Here is a 21,847-nt window from a genome sequence, read left to right as displayed (position 1 = left end):
GATGGTGTGAGAAATGATAAATTGACATTCCTGATTTTCAATTTTCCAGTTTCTGTAATATTTGGTGACCCATTTTGTCCCTGAATATCCTCATATCTTCATAGGCCTCCCATATCTTTTCTATTCTGTGTAATTTACTGATACTAACAAACCATGCAATCTGTGCTCCAATTTCATTCATAGTCAAAAGTAGTACAAGAACTTGTGTTGATCCTCCCATCGAATGGCTCATTATTAGTCACGGTTTATTCTGGCTTATTGTCATTTACTTCCACTTTTAAATTTAGTTACCATTTTTTAGTTTATTTTTTATCAGTGACAGAATTACCTTTTATATATTACCCATGGGTCTCTGATTTTAATGTGATTTATATCTCTAAAGGAGACAACCACATTATCTGTAAAATTCTCATCTCTGCAGTTAAAATAATATTTTGTTTCCTATTTCCCTATTTCAAATTTTACTCCTTTTGACTCCCCTAGCACATGTTGAATACTAAAAAACACTTATTAAACAGTAAATACTTTGAAATTAAAAAATTTATTTTTCTTTGGTGTTGGTTGGGTTTTTTTGTTTCCTTCTTGACTTCCTTTCTTTACTCAAGCCCCAGTTTGAAATCTTTACTCTATGATGTAGAATATTGTGCTTTCTATCCATCCTTATTTGCATTCTAAGCCCAGTAAGAGATTTGTTGCTTCAATGTGGGATCAATTCTTTGATGTCAGAAAGAAAAAATAGTCAACCTGTTCCTGCCTTTGGCTGTTACTCATGTATATGTGATTCCTGATATACCTCATACTAAGATGTTTAAGAGGAAAAGCCTTCTTCTGTATTTTTTTAATTGCAAAAGATACTGCATACGTGTAGGCTTATATGATGAAAGAGCTGGTTCTGTTTGGGTTTTTTTCCTCCCCTTGAATAAATATAACAATTTTGGGGGAGTTTTTTGGGCTTTCTGTGCTACATCCAGTGTTGGCTCGTTCCTTTTTTTCTTTCCACTAATTCAGTCACCCAGCCAGCCAGTGCTGCAATTTTCCTGTCAACCAATCATTGACCACCTTCTAGTTCAGCTGTTCCTCATAGCTATATAGGCTTTTCAGACACAGTGTTGAAGTCTTTATTTTCTTCTGGAAACTCTAATTAGTACTCAGGACTGTGATGAATAGGCTATAGAAGATAGTAAGTGCCTGGGCTAAAGATTTATGCAACAGCACGTGGTTACAACTTCAGTAAACAACTGAATGATTGAGGATACCACATGCATAAAACCTGATCTACTGCTGAGAAGAAATGAATTGTGTGTGGGGGAAAAAGCTAAAAGCATAATTACGAAATTGGAGAATGATGTGTCACATTGATTGCTATAGTGTGCTAATGTTTGCTCCATTTGATATCCCAGGTATTAAAAGCAGTAGTTAAATGTGTCCTTGCCTCGGCTAACAGAAAGCTGCACAGAAGATTTTTTTTTAAAAAAAATTGAAGGTTTACTGCATTTCTGGAGGTCGTTTTTATTAGTCTATCATGCCTTTTTATGTATTATTCTGTTCCCTTTCAAGTGTGTTTTGAAAAAGTTACTTGCTTGCAAGCTGAGAAATGAAGGATATTTAATAGCATTCAAATAAGACATTCCCCTCTGTGTTTTAAATTCTGCTTTGGAAGAGGCACATAAAGTACTTTCAGAAACAAACAATTTTTATGTAACTTAGTTTTGTAAAATTAAAGTTCACAATATTCTGAAAACATATTGTTCCTGAGAGAGAAACATTTCACCACTGCTCTTAGAGTAGTAATTCACAGTGACAAATGCAGCCAGTATATTTTGTTTGCTTAAAACTGTACATTTTGGGAAAGAAATGCACAAAACACATTTTAAGTGCCTTGAGGTGTCTGTTGTACACAGGAGACTCAGCAACTAGAATACATCTCTGAAGAATAATCAGAATCTTTTGTCTTTGATAGTTCTTCTCCAGAGTGGACCTTATAAACAATGTACATCTACCTTTTGTTGAGCTTTTAAAGTACTTAGAAAACAAAGACATAAGATTGCATATTCAGAACTGATTGGAATGTATGATTTTGGATGTAAAGATTTCAGATGCACATTCTTAGATACTCGAGTTCCTAGAGGATCTGATTTCCAGAAAATAAGCGACCTTAATATGATCTGTAACTAAGCATACCAAAATGAAGGTGCCCAAGACATGAAAATGGAAGGGTAAAACTTCAAAACACAACCCATGTCCTCAATTTCCAACTCCATCTTCCTCTCTGTGCTCATACCTTACTTATCATCTGGTGAAATTCCTTTGGTGACGTCATGCTCAGGGAACAAGTCTCACTTAGAAAAGGATTTTCTTTATTTTTCATAATTTAGCTGAACCAACACAAAACTGAATACTGTAAAGCAACAAAAATGATGTAACATCTTTCATTTTTCTGTGTTTACTAAATAAGGCTACTATGCTCTCTTTAAAATAAATCAAAACAGAGAGTTGGTAAAGTGAAGGATCTGGCTCTTGAGGTCTACATGTACAGTAAATGTATTTACCATCATTTATTGCATGACATTTTAAACCTGACATCGGTCATTTATAGTGCAGTCAGTCCATTACACTTTACAAGTGGCTGGGCTTTAATTGCTACTTTGATACTGGTCAAAATCCTATGATTAAATAAGAATTTTGTATTTATTTATTTTACTTGAAGACAAAATGTATATAGGTCATGTTTCCTGCAACCTCTGCATTAAATAAGCCTCAGTGTTTGAGCAGGCTTTAAAAAAAATTCTTTTACCAACTTTTCATTTTTGTACCTCTCATCTATGGTCACTTGAATAATCTCTATATATTTTTCTTTAGTAGAATAGAACTAGCATAACACTAAAAGTTAATTTGAGTATTAGGTAGTATACTTGAAACCGTAACACATTTGCTAGGAAGAAATTAAGCTCCCTTGTTGATTGCATCATACCAATATGTACCAAACCTGTATGCCAAACGGTACAGTAAAAGGGAACAAGGCTTTGTTTTTCTGTTTTGTCATAATTTCTCCCTCGTCTATGCTGTCTTTGCTAAATTTTCACTAACCAATAATGCCGAAAAAGTGGACTTTCTAACAATGAGGTAAAAACACTGAAAATGGGATCAAAGAACAGGCTTCAAACTGACCCTTACATAAAAGTAGGGGGAGAGAAAGAGAAAGAAAGAAAGAAAAACAAACCTTGCTATGAAGAGCAATGAGTAAAATATTTTACACTCTATTTTTATCAGTACATAAAGACAAGAAATAAAAATAAAATAAAAATAAAAAATGCCTTCCAACAGTGCAATGGTTGAATGCATTTATGTAATATAAACAACATTATTCTTTGCTTTTTCTACACAGTCCTCTCTGGTCATGCTTTACATCCAGAATGTCCCCATGGAAGAAAGCAAACGACACCAGTCACTTCAGAGACAACTGAAGTAATAAAACACAACTTAACTCTGAACCACTTGTCATGACTGTCAGAGTTATCACGTTAATTGTTAAATAGGATTTTCTACAAATATACAACATATAAAAACTGTTAAATATATAACTTTAGGCTTTTCAAAATACATTTAATGATCTCTTTCAAACAAATGTTACTTTTGTTTTCTCTTTAATTTGCTCTCTGGTGCTAAATGGTGTATCAGATGAGACATAGGCCACAGATGACCAAACATGCTCTTTGCAAATACTGTATTATCCAACTTTAACTATCAAAAATGGAACTGTAGAAGAGGCATGTTTAACTGGTTAAAACTGAAAATGATTTTAGTACGAGAAAGTCAATCTAAGTACAGAGGAATAAAGGTGCCGTGTAGACAGTTTGTGTTCTTTTCGTCCAAGTTTTTCAAACTTAGGTAATTTTCTCTTAGTGCTCCATTATGTTCTCTCAAACGTGGCATTTCAAGAGCAGGTCTCTAGTTAGTTTTTACTGCAGCTTTCCATAAAGACTTCTGCTGACAACAACATTTCATCTTTGTGAAAGCTGGAATCGTGTTTGTGGAGACCTCCTTCAATTTAATGACAGAATTCTGTTAAGAGTAAGATAGTGTCCACTTTAAAATAGATTTTGCTCTTTGGTCTATTGTATATACTGAAAGTATAAGAAAATAAAAGCAATTCAGACAGTTTAGGGCACAAGAAGAGTTTCTCTTTTGCACCTCAGTGTCCTCCCATAGGCAAAACAGTCTTCTCTAAGGCTGATTGGGATGATACTCTTCATTGTAGCAGACTCTTCGGATTGAAACATGTAGATAACAGCAAGTCCAGCAGTGGTGTATAACGCAGATGAAACGTTAACCATGAACTTGTTTGTATTGCTAATGCCCAAGCATATCTCTTTTTCTATATTCCTTAGTCCAGTGATCCTTAGAATGGCAGAACAAACTTTAGCTCATAATGTAGAGGAATTATGCTGTCATTCATGAGATACAGAGAAACAGACAGTTGAGTTGATGACATATAACGGATGATGATCAACAGCAGTGAAACTTGACTAAGTTAAGTAGCTCACAGAGAGCCTAAACCACTCCTACGAGGATTCTGTGTTGCTGCATTTGTCAGGAGACCTGTAAATCAATAAGAACAAATGTGTGAGTGTCTTAATTTATAATTCTGGTTATCTTTGATGTACATTATTTTAAAATACACTGTACTGAGATTTTTCAAGGAGACAGTTAATGAATTCAAAGATATTTATTTTTCACAGCATTATCCCAGAGAAAAAAACATGAACAAACCTATATTTTTATGATTAAAAACTGTACTTTAATAATAATTTATCATAAAGCTCTGAATAGAAATTATAATTTAAAGTAACTTCAATGCCATCTATTTTCTACTAAGCTCTATGCACATTCTTTTTCATAAAAGTCATAGAATGTTCTTTTACACACATTAAAGTTACAAATAACAATGTTTAATAGACATGGCAATTAAAGAAAAAAGATTACTTTTACTTTTTACGTATAGATTGTGATGAAAAATGGACATAAAAGCCATGACCAGATCTTAAAAATGCAACGATGTTTTACACTGGAGGCTTTTCTGCAGTTAAGTTTTCAAAGAGCACTAAGAGTGCTCCTAATTTAATCAATACTGCCCTCTAGCGATGCTATTACAAGTGAAAATTAATGTAAATAATGTCCATTAATAGTCAATTTAATCAGAAAATTGGTTTAGTTACACAGAAGAAAAAAATCATAAGAGAATGGAAATGGGCAAAGGACTGCCCAATGAACCTGTTGAAAAGACAATGGAATGGAAGCAGTGTTCTGAAAGAGAAACAAAACCAAAGTTCCCACTATTAAGGAAATTGAGTACTGGAAGACAGCACAAACACAAACGAGAAAATAATGACTGATTTATACAACAAGGAGCCAGCTACACATGCTCGCCCAAAGTATCAATTTAGAAATGGTTTAAAAATTACACCGATGCTGTAAAAGACAAAATGTTTTGGGGTGTATTAAGCAAGCATGATTATTACAAAATGCCATTTGAATTTTGAAATACAAGATCTTCTGCTTTGGCATTGTTCTGTCTCCAAACAGTCAGAACTGTTATTACTGATGGAAATACCATGCAAAACTCCAGAAAATACTGAACAGTGAATGTGAAAGAGCAAAACAAATAAGAAAATCCAATTCAATTGGTTCAAGCCACATATAAAAATTTGTGGATTTAGCCTAACCCTCAGAGCAGCAAATGAAAGAAAAACCTGCCTCCAAATCAACTTAGTGACAGCTTGAAACATATGGATCTCTATATATATGCATGTAGAAAGAGAGAGACAGAGAGAGACAGGCAGATAGAGGGATGAATACTTTCCTTAAAAGGCATAAAAGTGTATGTCATAGAGTTCTGCTTTTGTCCTCTCACCTTTTCCAGGAAAAAACACCCCAGAAATCTTGCAAACAGCCTTTTCTTTTCGGACTAGTGATCAGATCTCCAAACCACATGGCCTCAGACAGGCTGAAGGCAAAAAACCTCATTGATTATTGTGATATATTCCCCTTCTTAAATATACTTTCATCAAGAGAAATTAAAGTTTTGCTTCTATTAATTGTTCTGTTTCCACTTTATACCCCTCCTTGGGATTTTTGCTATGCCCCCTACTTTTCTTCCCATTAGAAAAGATCACAACTTTTAAGGTAGCGATACCTTTTAGGCTGCAAGACACAAAGCAAATGATTTATGGTTTATTAGGTCTGAAAGTAAACTACTATTGTGTTAAGAATTAGCCTGACATAGCTCCATCTTTCCTTTATTACAGGCTTCAATGGCCCACAGCTAAAAGCAACAGCGTAAAGTGCTGATGGACTGTATGTTCAGTGTTTTCATAGTGTGCTTCTCTGCCATACTGGTCCCAGGATGAAGAGAGAATTCAGATACAACATGCATTCACAGATAGCTGCTGCTTTGTCATTTTATGGGTATAAAAGCTTCCTTCCTGACTTGCTATCCCTGTCTCCACTTTGAACACCCCTGCTGCGTGAATATGGTATCAACGCTTTTAAAGAAGAAGAGTAGAGGGGAGAAAATTATGCATCTTAAAAATGCTGGGGAAGGGCAGAGAGCAGGCTTGAAATAAAGTGATGACAGGAAGAGGAACAGATTAGAGAACAGGAGGTGAATTTACAACTTTGGACAGTGACAGTAGAAAATTAAATGAACAGGGAAAAAACGTGTAGGTTAGCCAGGGAAGTTTAAACATCTTATTAATGAAGGCATGAAAAAGAAGTAAGATAGACAGTAGGAACAACAGATAAAAAGAAGAGAGAAGATAAGGGAGAGCATGATGACTTCAGAGAAGAGGAAGAGAATGCACACCTACCCTCCCACCTCCTGCTTTTTTCCCTTTCATTCCTCAATACAGGTAAATTAATCACTCCCCAGAAAAAGAGATAGATCAAATAAGAGAAAAGAAGGACTCCTAAAAAAAATGAAAAGGACTTGTTTACTATTTATAGTAGTAGTTCAAACCATTGAATAGAATCATAGAGCCATTTAAGTTGGAAAATACTTTCAAGACCATTTAATCCAATCCAGCACTGCCATGTCCACCACTAAACCATGTTCCTAAGGACTACATCTATACGTCTTTTAAATATTTCCAGGGATGGCGACTCAATCACTTCCATTGACAGCCTCTTCCAAGGCTTGACAACCTTTTTGGTTGTAGGTACCAATGCACAAGTCTGTTTGTCACTGAGTTCAGTGCAGTCAGTATTTCTTCCCAGTGCTTCAGACAGCAGGTTCTGCTTCCTTTGCAAGGAGCCAGATTTTCTGGCTGTGAGCTTCTTCAACTTTGAGATACTGAGTGGGCATCTAGTACCAAAAATTAAAATACTACTGTTTGTTATCTGACTGTTTACATGAAGGAAGTCCAAGCTCCTGTGTGTTCCACAGAAATCTGCTCAAGAGGAAAACAATTTTTCCTGCTAAAAATCCAAAGCATAAGAAACAAGACAGTTCACATGACAATATTTATCTTAGTATTGTTCTTGGATGGCTTGAATATGTCCTGAGAGTGTTTGGCTTATTAGAGCAAATATAACACAGTACACTTAATTTGTCTTGCTCTAGAGGGAGTAGAATAAGGGTCAGTCCATCTCCAAGTTTGCCCTAATGGCACATAAAATAGTTCATTGGTTCATTCTTATGATCAAAGACAAAGGAAAAAAAGTTATGTTAGTCACCTTGAGAAGATAAAAATACATGATGCTTTGCTGACTTATACAGGCTTTCCACCAAAAGACACCAACCCATAAACCTCTGTCTTTCTTTCAGTGTAGTATCTAGGATTGAATTTAATGATAAAATGTTTGAATTTCTCATCACAAACCAGAAAATTGAGCCAGGTTTACTGCAGGTGGAAAATATTTTCAGATTTAGGATTGAGTTTCAAGTATGTCTGGCCTGACCTTTTACTTTAAATGGAATCCACATAAATACCAGCAATTCCATGTCAAATCTTTTAAAGCTTTAGCAGTTTCATCTGGTTTTCACTCTGTGTTTTCAGAATAAAAATGAAAGTCAGAGTGCACCAAAGTTGTTATTTTTGCTACAGTAACCAAGTGCACTTACATGACTACCTGTTGTGGTCAGATTGGTGCTCTGCAATGACAACTCTATCCAGCACCAATTTCTGGAAATTTTCTGGATACTTACAAAGTATTTGATCATCATAAAGATGTTTCAATGTTGTCTAAAAGCTGAACTACTTGTCTAAACTGTGTATTTTAGACTTTCAACTACAGTCTTGAAAATGCTTCTGTGAGTCTTAGGATTTTGTATTGCATCCATCAGTGCAAATGGCTTTCCTTTTGGCTTGGGTTCTTTTTGCACAAAGATAATTCACAGAGATGGATGCAGATTGGGCCAGTCTCTGTCTCACACATCCACTCATAATGGAAACAGTTCTAAACCTTTTACCAACTGATTGCAAGTCAGATAAAGAGCATGTCTTTCCTCTCTGCATCTGAGGCTCTCTGTTCTAGGTCCTTAAACAGCTAAGCATGTATGATGCAGAAAGAGAGGTGTAAAAGTATTAAAATGCCCAAGGAAAACCTTACGCTCCCTTGCAAGATACCTTATGTTTTATGGAACAAAATTGTGAATTTCTGGTGGTGATCCAATCAGTAGCAATGACCTGTTGCATTCATGAGAACTCCCATAGTCTCTCCTGAAAATTTATTCTGTTTTCCTCCCTTCTTCTCCCTTTCTCCATGCTGTTCATATATGAAAATTGAATTGCTTAGTCTTCAGAAAAAAAAGGACAAGTTAATCTAACTGCAAAGTGTCTGCAGCTATTCAGAATAAGAAGCATGGAAGCTACTCTACTCAGTGCTGTATTCTGTCTCACTGAGCTAGCCATGGGAAGCACAATTTCAGAGTTCAAAATGTAGTACCTCAAGAACTAGGAATAATAAGATTGGACAAATTTAGTGTATATGCTTGTGTGTGAAGTTTAATGTACTAGATAGTGTATATACAGGTATATTTTCCTGTGCTGCACTCCAACAAAGTAGCATTCATGAGTTACAGAGAGCAGAATTTCATTATTACTCAGCTTCTAGGAGAACCTGTCTTTTCTTTTTACACCCACTGTTTGTTTCTTTTCGCTTCCACTATTCAAGCCAGACATAGAAAGAAGTGTTTATTCTAACTCTGAGACTCTTTGCAAAAGATATTTTTCTCCCAATAATAATTATTTTAATATCAATCTGTCTAGAACAAAACACAGTGTCATTTCTCCTTAAATAACATTCCTAGTCCTATCTTTTCAACTTCCCCTCACCATCTGCCAAGACTATCATCCTGATCATTAATTTCCTTTTCTGTTAAAATCCTCTTTGTCACCTATTACATTTTTTGAACTTACAAGTTCTTGGAATATGCTGGGTCAGAACATACACTCCTTCCTTCTTCTGAATTGCCCATTACTTCATAAGCAATACTAGCACAGGAAGTGGAACTGTTCTTATGATTAGAAAATCTTTACAATGAATGGAAATGTTAAAACCACATCTGAAATGTGGTTTCTAACCCAGCTGAAATACATTTGACCCTGGGTCATGTAGGTAGCCCAGGTCTGAGCTCAGCCTTAGCCATATATAATAATAAGAGCTTGCTTTGCAGCATCTGAACATATGCTAAGGAAGAGCAATGGAGGTGGCAGAATCACAGACTCATTTACATTGGAAAATACCTCTAAGGTCATCAAGTCCAACCTTGTCAACTAGATTATAACACTAAGTGCCACGTCCAGCTGTTTTTTGAACACCTCCAGGGATGGTGACTCTGCCACCTCTCTGGGTAGTCCATTCCAATGAAGAAATTCCTTTGGATCACTAACTTGAATCTCACCTGGTGCAGCTTGAGGCTGTGTCCTCTCCTCCTGTTGCTAGTTTCCTGGGAAACTAACCCCCACCTTGCTACAACCTCCTTTCAGGTAGTTGTAAAGAGAGATAAGGTCACCCCTGAGATTCCTTTTCTCCAAGCTAAACAACCCCAGCTGCCTCAGCCACTCCTCAAGAAACTTGTGCTCCAGACCCTTCACCAGCTTCTCTGGACATGCTCCAACACCTCAACGTCTTTCTTGCAGTGAGAGGCCCAGAACTAAACACAGGATTCAAGGTGTGGCCTCACCAGTGCCGAGTACAGGGGCATGATGACTGCCCTGGTCCTGCTGGCCACACCACTTTTGATAGAAGCCAGAATGCCATTTACCTTCTTGGCCACCTGAGCACACTGTTGTGTCATGTTCAGACAGCTGTCAACCAGCACCCAGAGGTCAACACTGGTCCAGAAGAGACAGCAGCAAGAATATTTGTGCTCAGAACATTCAAAGCCCTTGGGCACCAAGGTGATCATGGGGGATTTTTGCCTGGAGTAGCATTTAGAGCTGTTGTGGATAACAAAAGAGTAAGGCAGGTCTCATTCTGCTTCCCGTGAAAGCCTTAAATCAGTTCCTTGAAGCACCACGGGTAGAAAGAGAGAATGATGAAGAGGATCACACATCTTATAAGATACAACTACGCAAAACAGCTTGTCTTCATCTCTCATGTGCCAGCTAAAAACCAAACACCCTCAAAATAACTCTAGCTAAAGACCCTGAGCAAGTAACCCAATTTTATATGATTTCTTTCTGTTCTTTTAAAATGGTTAGAGGTGTGCACAAATATGAAGGTTGGTAGCAGGTAAAACTAAGAAAGATTTGTAACTGGTGTGGAATTGTAAACTTGAAAAATGACTACTTCTCTGCCTCCCTTTTACTCTTCAAACAAAAAGCAACTGCAATATTAGCATGACTGAAATTGTCTAAGAATATCCAGAGCTTTCCTCAGGATATTATAAAAACAACCTGGATTTACCATTCCTGATGCTTTTCTCCAGGGTAGGAGATAGCTTCAGATTAAATCATCAATGTTTCTAAGAATCTATTTTTGTTTAAATGCAGTAACCTAATGTATACGAAATTCTGAATATTTGTACCTATATACCTATATTCAAAGCATACTCTTTATAGATTAAAAATGCTTAACAAAGACATAACCTTTATTACATTAAACCTTCTTGTGAAAAAGTGACTTAAATATTTCTATGTGCTAATAAATCTATTAAATACAATGATCTTCCATAAAATAATGCTTGTATTGCCACAAGAAAAGAGTATTTCGTAAAAAGGGTGATATGACTTTAAAGTTTAAAAAACAATCCTGCCTAATAGTTAAAGTTTACTGGTCTACTTAATGGAAAAAAGAAAAAAAGTCTAAAAAGCCAGTATTTAAGTCCACACACAAATGTAAAGTATTACTTTTCCTTTTCTAATTAAAGGAGGAGACTGTTCAGGGACATCTGTGAGTGATATCTGACTGACAGGCAGCTGGGCTAGATAAAGGTTAGGCTCACACTCACAGTAAAAATTGGAACAGAGTTTTAATAAGACTGATTGTAAAAATAGTTAAATGAATAATACATCAAAAAGACAACATGCTTTTAGATGGAATATTTATGGTATTTCATCCATTAAAAGAGCTACTTCTGACTTAAAAAGTGTGAGTTTTAAATCAAAAGTTCAAATGCTATTGAAGGAACTGCATAGTCAGTGTTCACCAATGAGGTACAGTGTCTAGTTTATGTATTCCACCTAACAATTTATTGCTTAAGAAAGCAGTCATGTTTTGCATCATTACAGAAACCAAAGTAGCACTGTAGATGAATTCTGACATGCAATATATTTATAAATATGTTGTATTTGTACTCTGATTAGTCTTTGTCTAGTACTTGAGTAGAAAGCAGTAAGCGGACAGCTGTGGGTTAGAGTTAGGATTAGGGTTGAGGAGTTGTGGGGAATGAGAGTAGAGGAGGAATAGATGTGTGTGTATATATATATTTTTATATATATTTATATATATGTGTGTGTATATATATATATTTACACATACACATATATATAAGTCAGATAAGAATAATGCAGGAGGGGGTTTATTCTCTCATAGACCTGTCTGAAAACAAAAGCAAGAACATACACAACATTCTTCTGTAGAAATAACATACAGACATCCAGTGAAAGCAGAAAAGCAAGTGTGGTCTTCAACACAGCTCAAATGTAAGTGGACACATAAACAGAAGAAAGCCTACCACTCCTCTTAGTCCTTATATCCTCTGCAAAGAAGGTAAAATTTTCTAAACCAGAATTGCTCTTACACAGTTGTCTAATATGTAAATGGAAAACAACACAAGCATGTAATAGCACAAATTAGTTCAGTATTTTGAGCCTTGATCCTACTCATTTTCAGTGCAAAACTAAAAAGTCCCAGGCTAACAGAATGTTACATCCTTGTTAACAGGTTCATGAGATTTGGTTCCTGGACCCAAAGACACTTTATAAAATGTGAAAAATCTTTCCCTGAAACACCTCACCACAGAAATAATGAGGTTCTTCCGGAAAGTGAAATGGATATTCCTTAAAAAGTCAACATTCCTTCTTGTATCAGATTCAACACAAGGTTTTTTAGAGATACTTCAATCCACCATTCAACCATAAACATTCTGAAAGGACGATGGAAAATGCTGAGAGGTAACTAAGTGTTTTCTTCAAGATTTGGAGAGGGAGAGGATATTTCTCAACAGGATAATGGGAAAACTGACAGATTTTGCATACAGTGATAAATGCTGATCCTCTGTTTAATGACAACATATCCATACACCTTACAGCCTTTCAGGTCTGTAAGTGCAATTTCCTATTGTAGTCCAGGAAATATTTATGTTTGTTTTGTGGTATATTCTTACAATCCCATGTAAAATACCCTTTTGCACACCTATGCTCATCCTCCAGTTTAAGGCTGTGCATGACTACAGCAAAGCCAGGAAGAAGGATGAGACAAGGAATTTAAGGATCATTATCCCAAACTAGCTCATTAAAACAATTTTAATCCCCTAGTGGCAAAGCAGACACTTAAATGCATTATACTGTGTAGCATTCTGATTGAGTGAAAATACATTTAAACCTAACACAAAGTAGGGATGCAGTGTCTCAAAAACCAATCAGTGTGTCACTGTCTACCAGAGCCAGAGTGCTCTCTACACTCTGCAGCCTACTGGATCTAAATTCTTTGGTAACATCACCATTACTCTCCCTACCCTATTTCTGCGGTATTTTGGCAAGCAGTGCTGTGGTGATCCTATTTCTGCAGTAGACTGAAAACAAACAACAAAAGAGGAAAAATAAGCTGTGGCAAATTTCAAGGAATTTTCCGTAATTTACAATAAACTTACGCAGACAGAAGATAGAAATACATAAAAGCAGCCACAATAAAACTTTGGGGGAGCAGGCAAGAAAGTAAATCTTCTCTCTTAACATACAAAGATATCAGTCACGGAGAATCTTACCACCTTATTTAGTTTCATGTGCCTCTCCTAGAAGTGAGGTGAACCCCCTACCTTGTAGAAACCTTTCTCAATCAGACTTTAGAGATGGCTGAAGCAGTGTCTCTTCCATGATAGCCCTTCAGCTCCTCATCATTACAATTCTCCTTGGGACAAATTCAGAGATTATGAAATCTAAATGTAGGTATTGCATGCAATGTTTAAGTGTGATCTCAGTCAGGGTCAACAAAATCTAGAGTTTAATACTGTTTAAGCATAGATGCTTAGTGCCTTTGGGATATTATTTGGGCACCTCCCCTGGTCTCCAGATGCTACTTAACAAGGCCTTATTGTACATTTGCACCTCCTGAATATATCTTAGGCTCTTGGAACATCTAGCCTGCCCTGGACACATGAGTTTAGGAAAGTGAATTCTGCCCTTACTCTCTTTTCTCACATTGAAGGGTTCCAAGCAGTTCCTGCTTGTGACTCAGTGGGTCTGATTTAGTTATGAGTGACCCACTCCCCATGCATCACTGCCCAAGTCATGTTCTTGTGACTGAGCATTCCAGCTGGGTTGAGTGATGCAGATGACAGGTAAGAAGAAAAAGATTCCAATTGTGATCAGTTCTTATGCCTAAGAAGCAATTGATTATGGTCCAGTTAGTTAATGTTACGAGACAGACCATGAAATATTTGTGGAGTCCATCCTTAAGAGAGAAATGCCATTACAGTGATCACACAGTCCTAGAAGTTCAGGAGAATGGGATCAGAGAAAAGAGTCATATTACACCAAGCACAAGTCATTACAAGTATTATGAGAGTTCTCAATTTCTTAGAAACATTTATCTGACCTTTGTTATCTTTCAAGCTTGTTTTCACTTCATAGGAATGATAAATAGTAACATCAGACCCCAAGAATAGTTCAAAAATGACTGAGCTATTTAAGAGATACTTCTTGCTTAAATCAGAGTAAAATGCTTGTTCCAATCATAGGTGTGTAATGGACCTTGCTGGTTCATAAAACAGTTACTCAGATGAAATCCAATGAACCTGAGTGGGAAATAAGCTTCAGGTGAAGACAGGGATCAAGCTATAGTATTGACAATGTCATTAGTGAATCCAGTTTAGTGGATCACACAGTACCTGTGCTATTCATCACAGTACCATTTATTTGTCAATAATCTAATGCAACAAATCAACTCGAGGAGCCATGATACTAATTTTTGTTATAATATTTTATACTTTAGGGCTTTACTCCTTTCATTCTGATAAGATTTTTGCTTCTGTGAATTCACAGATTTCTTTTTTTCATGATAGGTTTTCTCAGATTTGAAAAAATATACAAGAGATCTGAAAGAGTTCAGCTGCTGGCAGTATCAAGCCCTTGGCTCCTCTGATATGTCTGGGATTGTGAGGGGGAGGTTCTCAAGACAGAAGGAAGAGATATCACCATGTTTTAGCAGTTACAAGAATGTACATCAAAGTTAAGGGGATAGGTCCTAAAATATTAACTGTAGTCCAGATGGCCTGCGTGGGTGAAACTTGAGAATGTTTAATGAGAAATCACACAAAACTCAGATGCTATAGAAACCCGAGACATAACAGAAAAAGAGGAAAATGTATTACTGACTCTGCCAGACATGCTAGGCAACATTTCATAAATATCAGATGGAAGAAGTTATGATCAATCTTTCCACTGAGGTCAGATATTACATGCCATATAAAACAGGTCTAATGCACAAATGACATCATACGGTTTGAGTTTCTGCTGTCAGGAGACCTGTATATTCTCCTCGTAACAGGTCTTAGATTAAGCTACAAGTTTCTTGGAGATGTCACTGTATCGGGGTTAATTAGCAAGGAATAATTTGTGTTTCTCTGACACTGGACATTTTTCACTAATTAAACAGAAACGTAAAAAAAAAAGCTTTATTTTTTTTTTTTTTAAAATAGAAAAAGAAACAGGATCTGAGTAGGAGACAATGTGTGTGTGTTGTACAGATTCAGCAAGATTCACAGGAACCACTGTGGGAATGACAATATAGGCAGGAAAATACTATTGAAAGATAGCCTTGCAAAGTAAAAGCATAACATTTGCCCCAGAAGTCACATCTGTTTGTAAAGCTTAGCTGCAACTCTCTTCTATACAGAATTAATAAATCTGATCATAAAGTCTTTTATCACCGTGAGACTCAATAGGTGCAAGAACAGTTAAAAATTATGTTGAATAATTTTGCTTTAGAAAAAATGGTATTTGAAAAAGTTAAACTTTAATTTTAAACAATTAATTTTTCATTTTGCATTCCATAGTAGTATTATGTAATCGTATTACATAGTACTACTATATTATGTATTCATAATATGCTGTTATGAATATATAATATTTTTATATTTATTACTTAAATAATTAGCATCACTTGTTAGTCAGAATTGATTGGAATGTCTTATTTTCAGTGTCACAGTGTTATATAAGCTGTGGTGAAACTATATAATACTTCTAATAGAAAAATAAAAATCTGGGCTATAAGAATTATAGCATTGACCTTTGGGCATTTGAAAGCCTAACTTACAATTTTGTTGGTCAAGGAGACTTCATGGAAAACCAGACATTTTGAGGTGGCAATACAGTTTTTGCAGCAGATACTGCAATTCTATACACATATATTGGTCAATTTTTTAGGTTCCTTCATGTCAAATGCTCTAAAAATGTATAGCCTAATAGTATTTGAGGAACAATTGCCTTTATCATGTAAATGAAATAAAACCTTACCATTTTAAAGAACCTTTGTCTTTCCATTGATATTGGACTAGGCTAACAGCACATTCCTTGGGTTTGTTTGGGGGATTTTTGTGTGTCTGGTTGTTTGTTGTTGTTTTAATTTAAAAAAAAATCAACTGCATGCTATGCAACTTCTAGAGATAAGATGATATTTTCATCTTCCTAGAAAAAGTTATTTCAAGCTAAGATACTAACAGGAAAACAGCTGCCTTCTAATTAGTACATTTGATGCTTAGCTTCTTTTCATTTTAGCACAGCCAGGGAACACTTTGATCTTGATGTTTTAGTCAGTTTTAAGTAGCATTCAGCCCTAAAAATTTAAAAATTGTTATTATATATATATTATATATATTATATATAATATATGTTATATATATATATATATATATAATATTTAAATGTATTCCTAAAAATTGATTGGATCAATGTAGCTTATTATAATATATCAGTAGGAATTAAACAGATTATAATTGCAATGGATATGCCATTATAATGTGGCAAGTGTAATGAAAATGTGAAATAATATGATAGAATTGAAATTTCATTTGGATTCTGAAAGTAAAAGTATTAAAAGTATTAAAATACTTAAATATAAAAAAAAACTCCTGAAAATTCCAAGTTTTAACAAATATGATTAATTGTTGATCTGATTTTTCATTGATTAAACATTTGGATCAAAAGAATTTGAAATTATTCCTGATTCTTCTCTCTTTCCTTTTAAAGACTTCACACCAGCACACCCTCTGACTAAAAGCTAAGGTCAGGAGGGTTTACTTTTAACAATATATACACTGTCAAGTCTTTAGACTTACTCTGATAAAGTATGCTTGATTAACCTGTGGTACTTGTTCTTCATACAGACTTTTGAAATGCAAAAGAGCTATATCAATGTGTAATAGAAGACATTTTCACCATGATTTTCTATTTAAAGGTGCACTTATGTTGATATTTGATTACACTAGTGTCCTTCTATAAATAGCAGAGTATCTGCATATTCCACCAATAAGCTCTGCTCCTGGGAATTTTCCTTCAAAATCTGGCACGATGGAAAGTCAGAGCTCTGACATCTGGAACCCTCTGGGCTAACTCCAAATGGAAAAAAAAAAAAAATCATTATTTGCCAGAGGCCATCTTTCTCAAAAACGGACCAAATAACCTTGGCCAAACTCATATAAAGTGCAATTGATCACCTTGCCATCAAAATTAACGGAGTGACTTGAAAATGATCCTATCATTCCTAGCAATGACACTGCTCTGCTCACTTATGAGATACACAGTTGCCCAATAGGTCAAATCTACACAAACAGTATTAAAATTTGGAAAAAAAAAAGGACATGGCTTATAAGTAGACATAATTCAGAAGCTACAGATTCAGAGATGTTTATAATGTCAACAAAGAGATAAATACATTTTCATTTAAAGCCTCATAGATTGCTTGATAAGAAATTAGTGCCAAGATTCATCAAAAGCTGTCAATTGCCATTTGCTGTACTAATTTGAGATATACATGTCCTTAAATATAAGTATACTTTTTTGTTTTTCAGCAGTCCTGCTGATTCTCCTGAGACCATTGTAACTGGCTTATTTCCCAGACATCTCTGTAAAGGATATTTGGCTCATAGGAAATATAACATACAGTGTCCTAAAGTGAAAAGTGTGGCAGAACACTTCAGTCTGGTAAGTTTGTGAGTTAAGGGAAAGAAGTGTTGCAATCTGAAGATACAAAAGATAAACAGAACTCTTGACTAAGTTCTTAAGACTTAAAAAAAGGCAAATAAGTAAAAAAAAAAATTCTCCTTGGTCCTTTTGCCAAATTAACATAATAGTTTATGGTTGATTAAATTCCTGTTTTTAAATATCTATAATAAAAAGCTTCTGATTTATGACTGCATGAACAAAGACTGGAGATCTCACAATTCAATTCCTTTCGCAAATAAGGCATACAGGCTGATGGCATTTCTAAAGCATCAGCTAATGGCTGTACTTTACCTTAAACATAGTTCACAGCTACCCTTTATAAACTGAAAAGAAAATTATTCACTGGAATTCTGAAGACAGAATAAGGTATACACTTCTGTAACCCTTTCAGTCATAGAACAGATAAGGGGACTAAGGATATATTTAAGTGCAGTATCTGAAAGCATAGCAAAGTTATTAAATTTTATTACATCAGAGAAACACTTAGCTGGATTGTGTGAATCTGCAGGTACTCATTACTACTGCTTTGGTGGATATCTGAGTGTGATGTCAACCTGTTCACAGATTTAGGTCTATTTTAAATCAGATGATGTGTAAAGAACTACTTAATTAGTTTCTTGTTTTGCCTTTCCTATTTTTTTTTCCCCTAAGAATCCCTTCAAAAGAATGTCCTCTGTGCTAAGTTGCAGTCCACATTGTTCCCCCTCCTTGAAAAGTTCCTAGCTGCACCATGGTACATTTAAAACAAGAAAGATTTAGTGTTCATTCTCTCCCCTTACCTTAACTCTAGACTTGAGACAAAGTAGATTGCAGTTCCTACACTGAAAAGAGAAGAGAACACAAGTTTCTTGCCGCATCAGTAATTATTTTGAGTTAGGTCTAACCACTAAGTCTATGTGTTCAATTCATTAACCCCAGTATGCCATGTGCAGATGTCTCAGTGTACTGAGTGCTGATGGACCTGGTCAGATTTCAATGATCATGTATTCTTGTCTGTTTTCCTTCACCAAGTACTGAGTCTCCTAGTAGGGAAGCAGGGTGGCTGCTGTGGGAAGTACCTCACATAAGAGCAGCAGATCAGCCACTTCCTTGAAAAGGATCAATCTTCTACAATCTTCTGCCTTACAGGTACTATGTGACAAAAGCTTGCACAGGGAGAAGTAGAGCAGAATACCTGACTTCTGATAAATTGGCTTGGTAGAAGTTTGGACAGCCCCAAACCCTAAAGGTTCCCAGAACTACTAGTCCCTAGGCAGGTAACTTGGAAAATGGCATTCAGACTCCATCAAACCTCCTGACAGACTGGATTCTGGCTTTGACTTTGAGTCCTCTGTGGTATTCTTACAAAAGTGTGGCTGGTGCGTTCTTCTCCTACTCTGTTTTTTTATGGAAATTACCTTTGGATTCAGTACCTTGTGCAGAACCCCAGAGTACCAATATTTACTGGATCAGCCTCTGTTCAGACTTAAGTGAGGGAATATGCACTTAGTGGATATCAAACACTCCTGGCCTCAAGGCAGCACTAAATTGCTCAGTTTTGCCACAGTAGCCAGACCTCTGGATGTGTGCAGAAGTAAATTTATATACCTGTAAGCAACTCTTCTGGGAAAAATATGTTGTTTATAAAAACATGAGGGCCAAAGATACTAGGCAGGATATGTATTGAACAGCATTTTGGATTTATGCCTCATCAATAAAACAGGAATAGCACATAAACAAATATACTGCACTAGAGTATTCAACATGGTTCCATTCAAGAGCCTATTTCACTGTGTGCTGTCTCCACTAATCTGTTTCCATTAACTTTTGTGCCTTAATCACCACACCAAATGCATTGAAAACCATTTTTAACCTCACTTTTTGACCTCACAGCTAGAAAGCACTCACCTCTGTATCAACCATGGGCAATATTCCTCAGGATTTATCAAAAAGAAGTCAGAGTGGATAAAGCTGAATGGGTTCTAGCCCCTGTGGACCTAAATTGCTTTTGAAAATGATCCTGAACATTTTGAATGTTTTAGCATAACAGAACACTTACTCAGTGAATATTATTCAGGTGCCTTCCAGTGCAAATATAAATACAGCATCACAAGACTCAAGAGGAATGAATGTCTACTCCAGGGACAAGGAATGCTGATAGGCTTTTCACATGATGAGGAAGCAGATATCCTACACACATCTCGACTGTTCACCAGTCTCACCCTCTGCGTTGTTTTTGAAGGATGTCTCCACCAAAAACACTTCTCACCAAGAAGGAGACCTAGTTTTCTTTTCTTAACAAAGTTAACTTGCTTTGGAATTTCTGAAGGACACAGAATAAAAATCGGCAAAGCCACTTTGCAGATGCTTTTCATAGCAAAGCTGCACTGTAGACATGCTGGACTAACTGGAATGCCTAAGGTCAGACCTGCCCTCAAAGAACTCAACCAGATGCTCTCAGTATCTCTATAAGATGTTCTGGGAACACTGAGATGGGACAGCAAAAATGAAAGAAACTTTCATAAATATATCATAACGGCTGAGGTCTGCATTTATGACTCACTAATGCGTACTCTGTCATATTGCTAGTATGATCCTGATATTTTCAAGATCTAAGAATAATATTTTTTTGTAGCATTTGTTCTGTATTGCCTGTAGTAAGGAAAAATGAGTACTTGAAAATACAAAGGAAAGGGACAGTAAAAAGAAGTGCTGGCAATTTCTCATGGTAATCTTGTTCTGCTTTTTCAAACATATACATTTTAAAATTCCCCCAACATTTACTTCTTTCCCTTGGACTGGGTGTAGCATCTACAACCTTATTTTGCAGTGCAACATCAACTGACAGGGAGCTATACTGCACAAAAGGAGGAGTATTGTTCTGTCCCATACAGCTGCCTGAAGTAAAGTACTGCCTGGCTGTGGTGCATCCCAGGGACATGAGAAGCAGTTGTATGCGGCACAGCTCCTCCTATAGCACCTTCCAGCTTCACACAACTTTCCCAGTCACCGAGGCCTCTTTCATATTATGACACAGTCAATCCCCAGTTTATTCCTAAAGCTGACTGGGCCCAGTGCTGCCCATCAGTTTTAAGCACATGAAGCATAGAAAAGATTCCCACTCAAGAGGACAGACAAGAGGTGACTGAGAAACAACCCATGACCCTGAAAAGCACCCTGACTTCAGCCACTGCATCAGCACATAGCTGGTTCCAGGGAAGTACATGGAAATCATGTAACCACTTAGGAAAAATTTAGGTTGTAAAAGGTGCGTGACTGACTGACCACTAAGACAAGCTTAAAAAATCTTAAAAAGGAAAAAGAACCAAAGCTAAAGCCTACTCTCATGCTTTAAAAACCCATCATCTTAGTCTGAGAGGCACATTCAGTCATATATTTTTCTCTTGGAAAGAAGGAAGGAGAAATTTAAAGCATTTCTCTTGTGGGTGAAAGCTATCAAGGACAGTAGATGTATTAAAAATTTCAGTGGTTTGGAATATGGTGGAGGTTGGTCTCTTGTGCCAAGTAACAAGTGACAGGATGGGAGGATATGGCCTCAGGTTGTACCAGGGGAGGTTCATATTGGGTATTAGGAAAAAATTCTTCACCAGAAGTGTTGTCAAGCATTAGAAGAGGTTGCCCAGGGAAGCTGTTGAGTTGCCAGCCCTGGCAGCACTTAAAAGCTGTGTAGATGTAGCACTTAGGGACAAGCTTTAGTGGTGGACTTGACAGTGCTGGTTTACAGTTGGACTCAAGGATCTTATAAGTCTTTTCCAACCTAAATGATTCTATGGTTCTATGACCCCCATGATCATCAGAATAACTAGAGCCAAACTTCCTTATTCCTTATGAAAAAATCAGCCACACCTTCAACCGCAGGCAGAGCTAAATGAGATGCCAAGACAGCATCCATGGATGGTGTGGTTATCCACTGATTCTTGTATCAATGGGGAACTGCATGTTGTGCTTTCTCATCTTGTCTG

At 36.3% G+C, this 21,847-nt stretch overlaps 1 protein-coding gene across 6 annotated transcripts in view; it reads right to left on the bottom strand.

Moving 5' to 3' along the window:
• Positions 1–1,930: 1,930 nt before the first annotated feature.
• The window catches only part of TAFA5 (TAFA chemokine like family member 5), a 417,543-nt gene continuing 397,626 nt past the window's right edge, over positions 1,931–21,847 (bottom strand). For 4 of the 6 annotated variants that reach the window (XR_003572392.1, XR_003572395.1, XR_003572396.1 and 1 more), the window contains 2 exons: positions 5,912–6,004; positions 3,325–4,599 (listed from right to left, as the gene is read on the bottom strand). Coding sequence is in view for 1 of the 6 variants with exons in the window: in XM_027893925.1 (XP_027749726.1) it covers positions 4,591–4,599 (9 nt within the window). In the remaining 5 variants the exon portion in view is untranslated. Of the gene's footprint in view, positions 4,600–5,911; positions 6,005–21,847 lie in introns of all 6 variants that reach the window. The other 2 variants (XR_003572393.1, XM_027893925.1) reach the window with 1 other exon arrangement.

Source organism: Empidonax traillii, unplaced genomic scaffold, assembly GCF_003031625.1.
Source record: "Empidonax traillii isolate 1590-97213 ecotype Southwest subspecies unplaced genomic scaffold, ASM303162v1 scaffold412:size659165, whole genome shotgun sequence".
NCBI lineage: Eukaryota > Metazoa > Chordata > Aves > Passeriformes > Tyrannidae > Empidonax > Empidonax traillii.
Note: the sequence above shows the minus strand (reverse complement) of the source record. Positions and strands in the feature narration are given on the sequence as shown.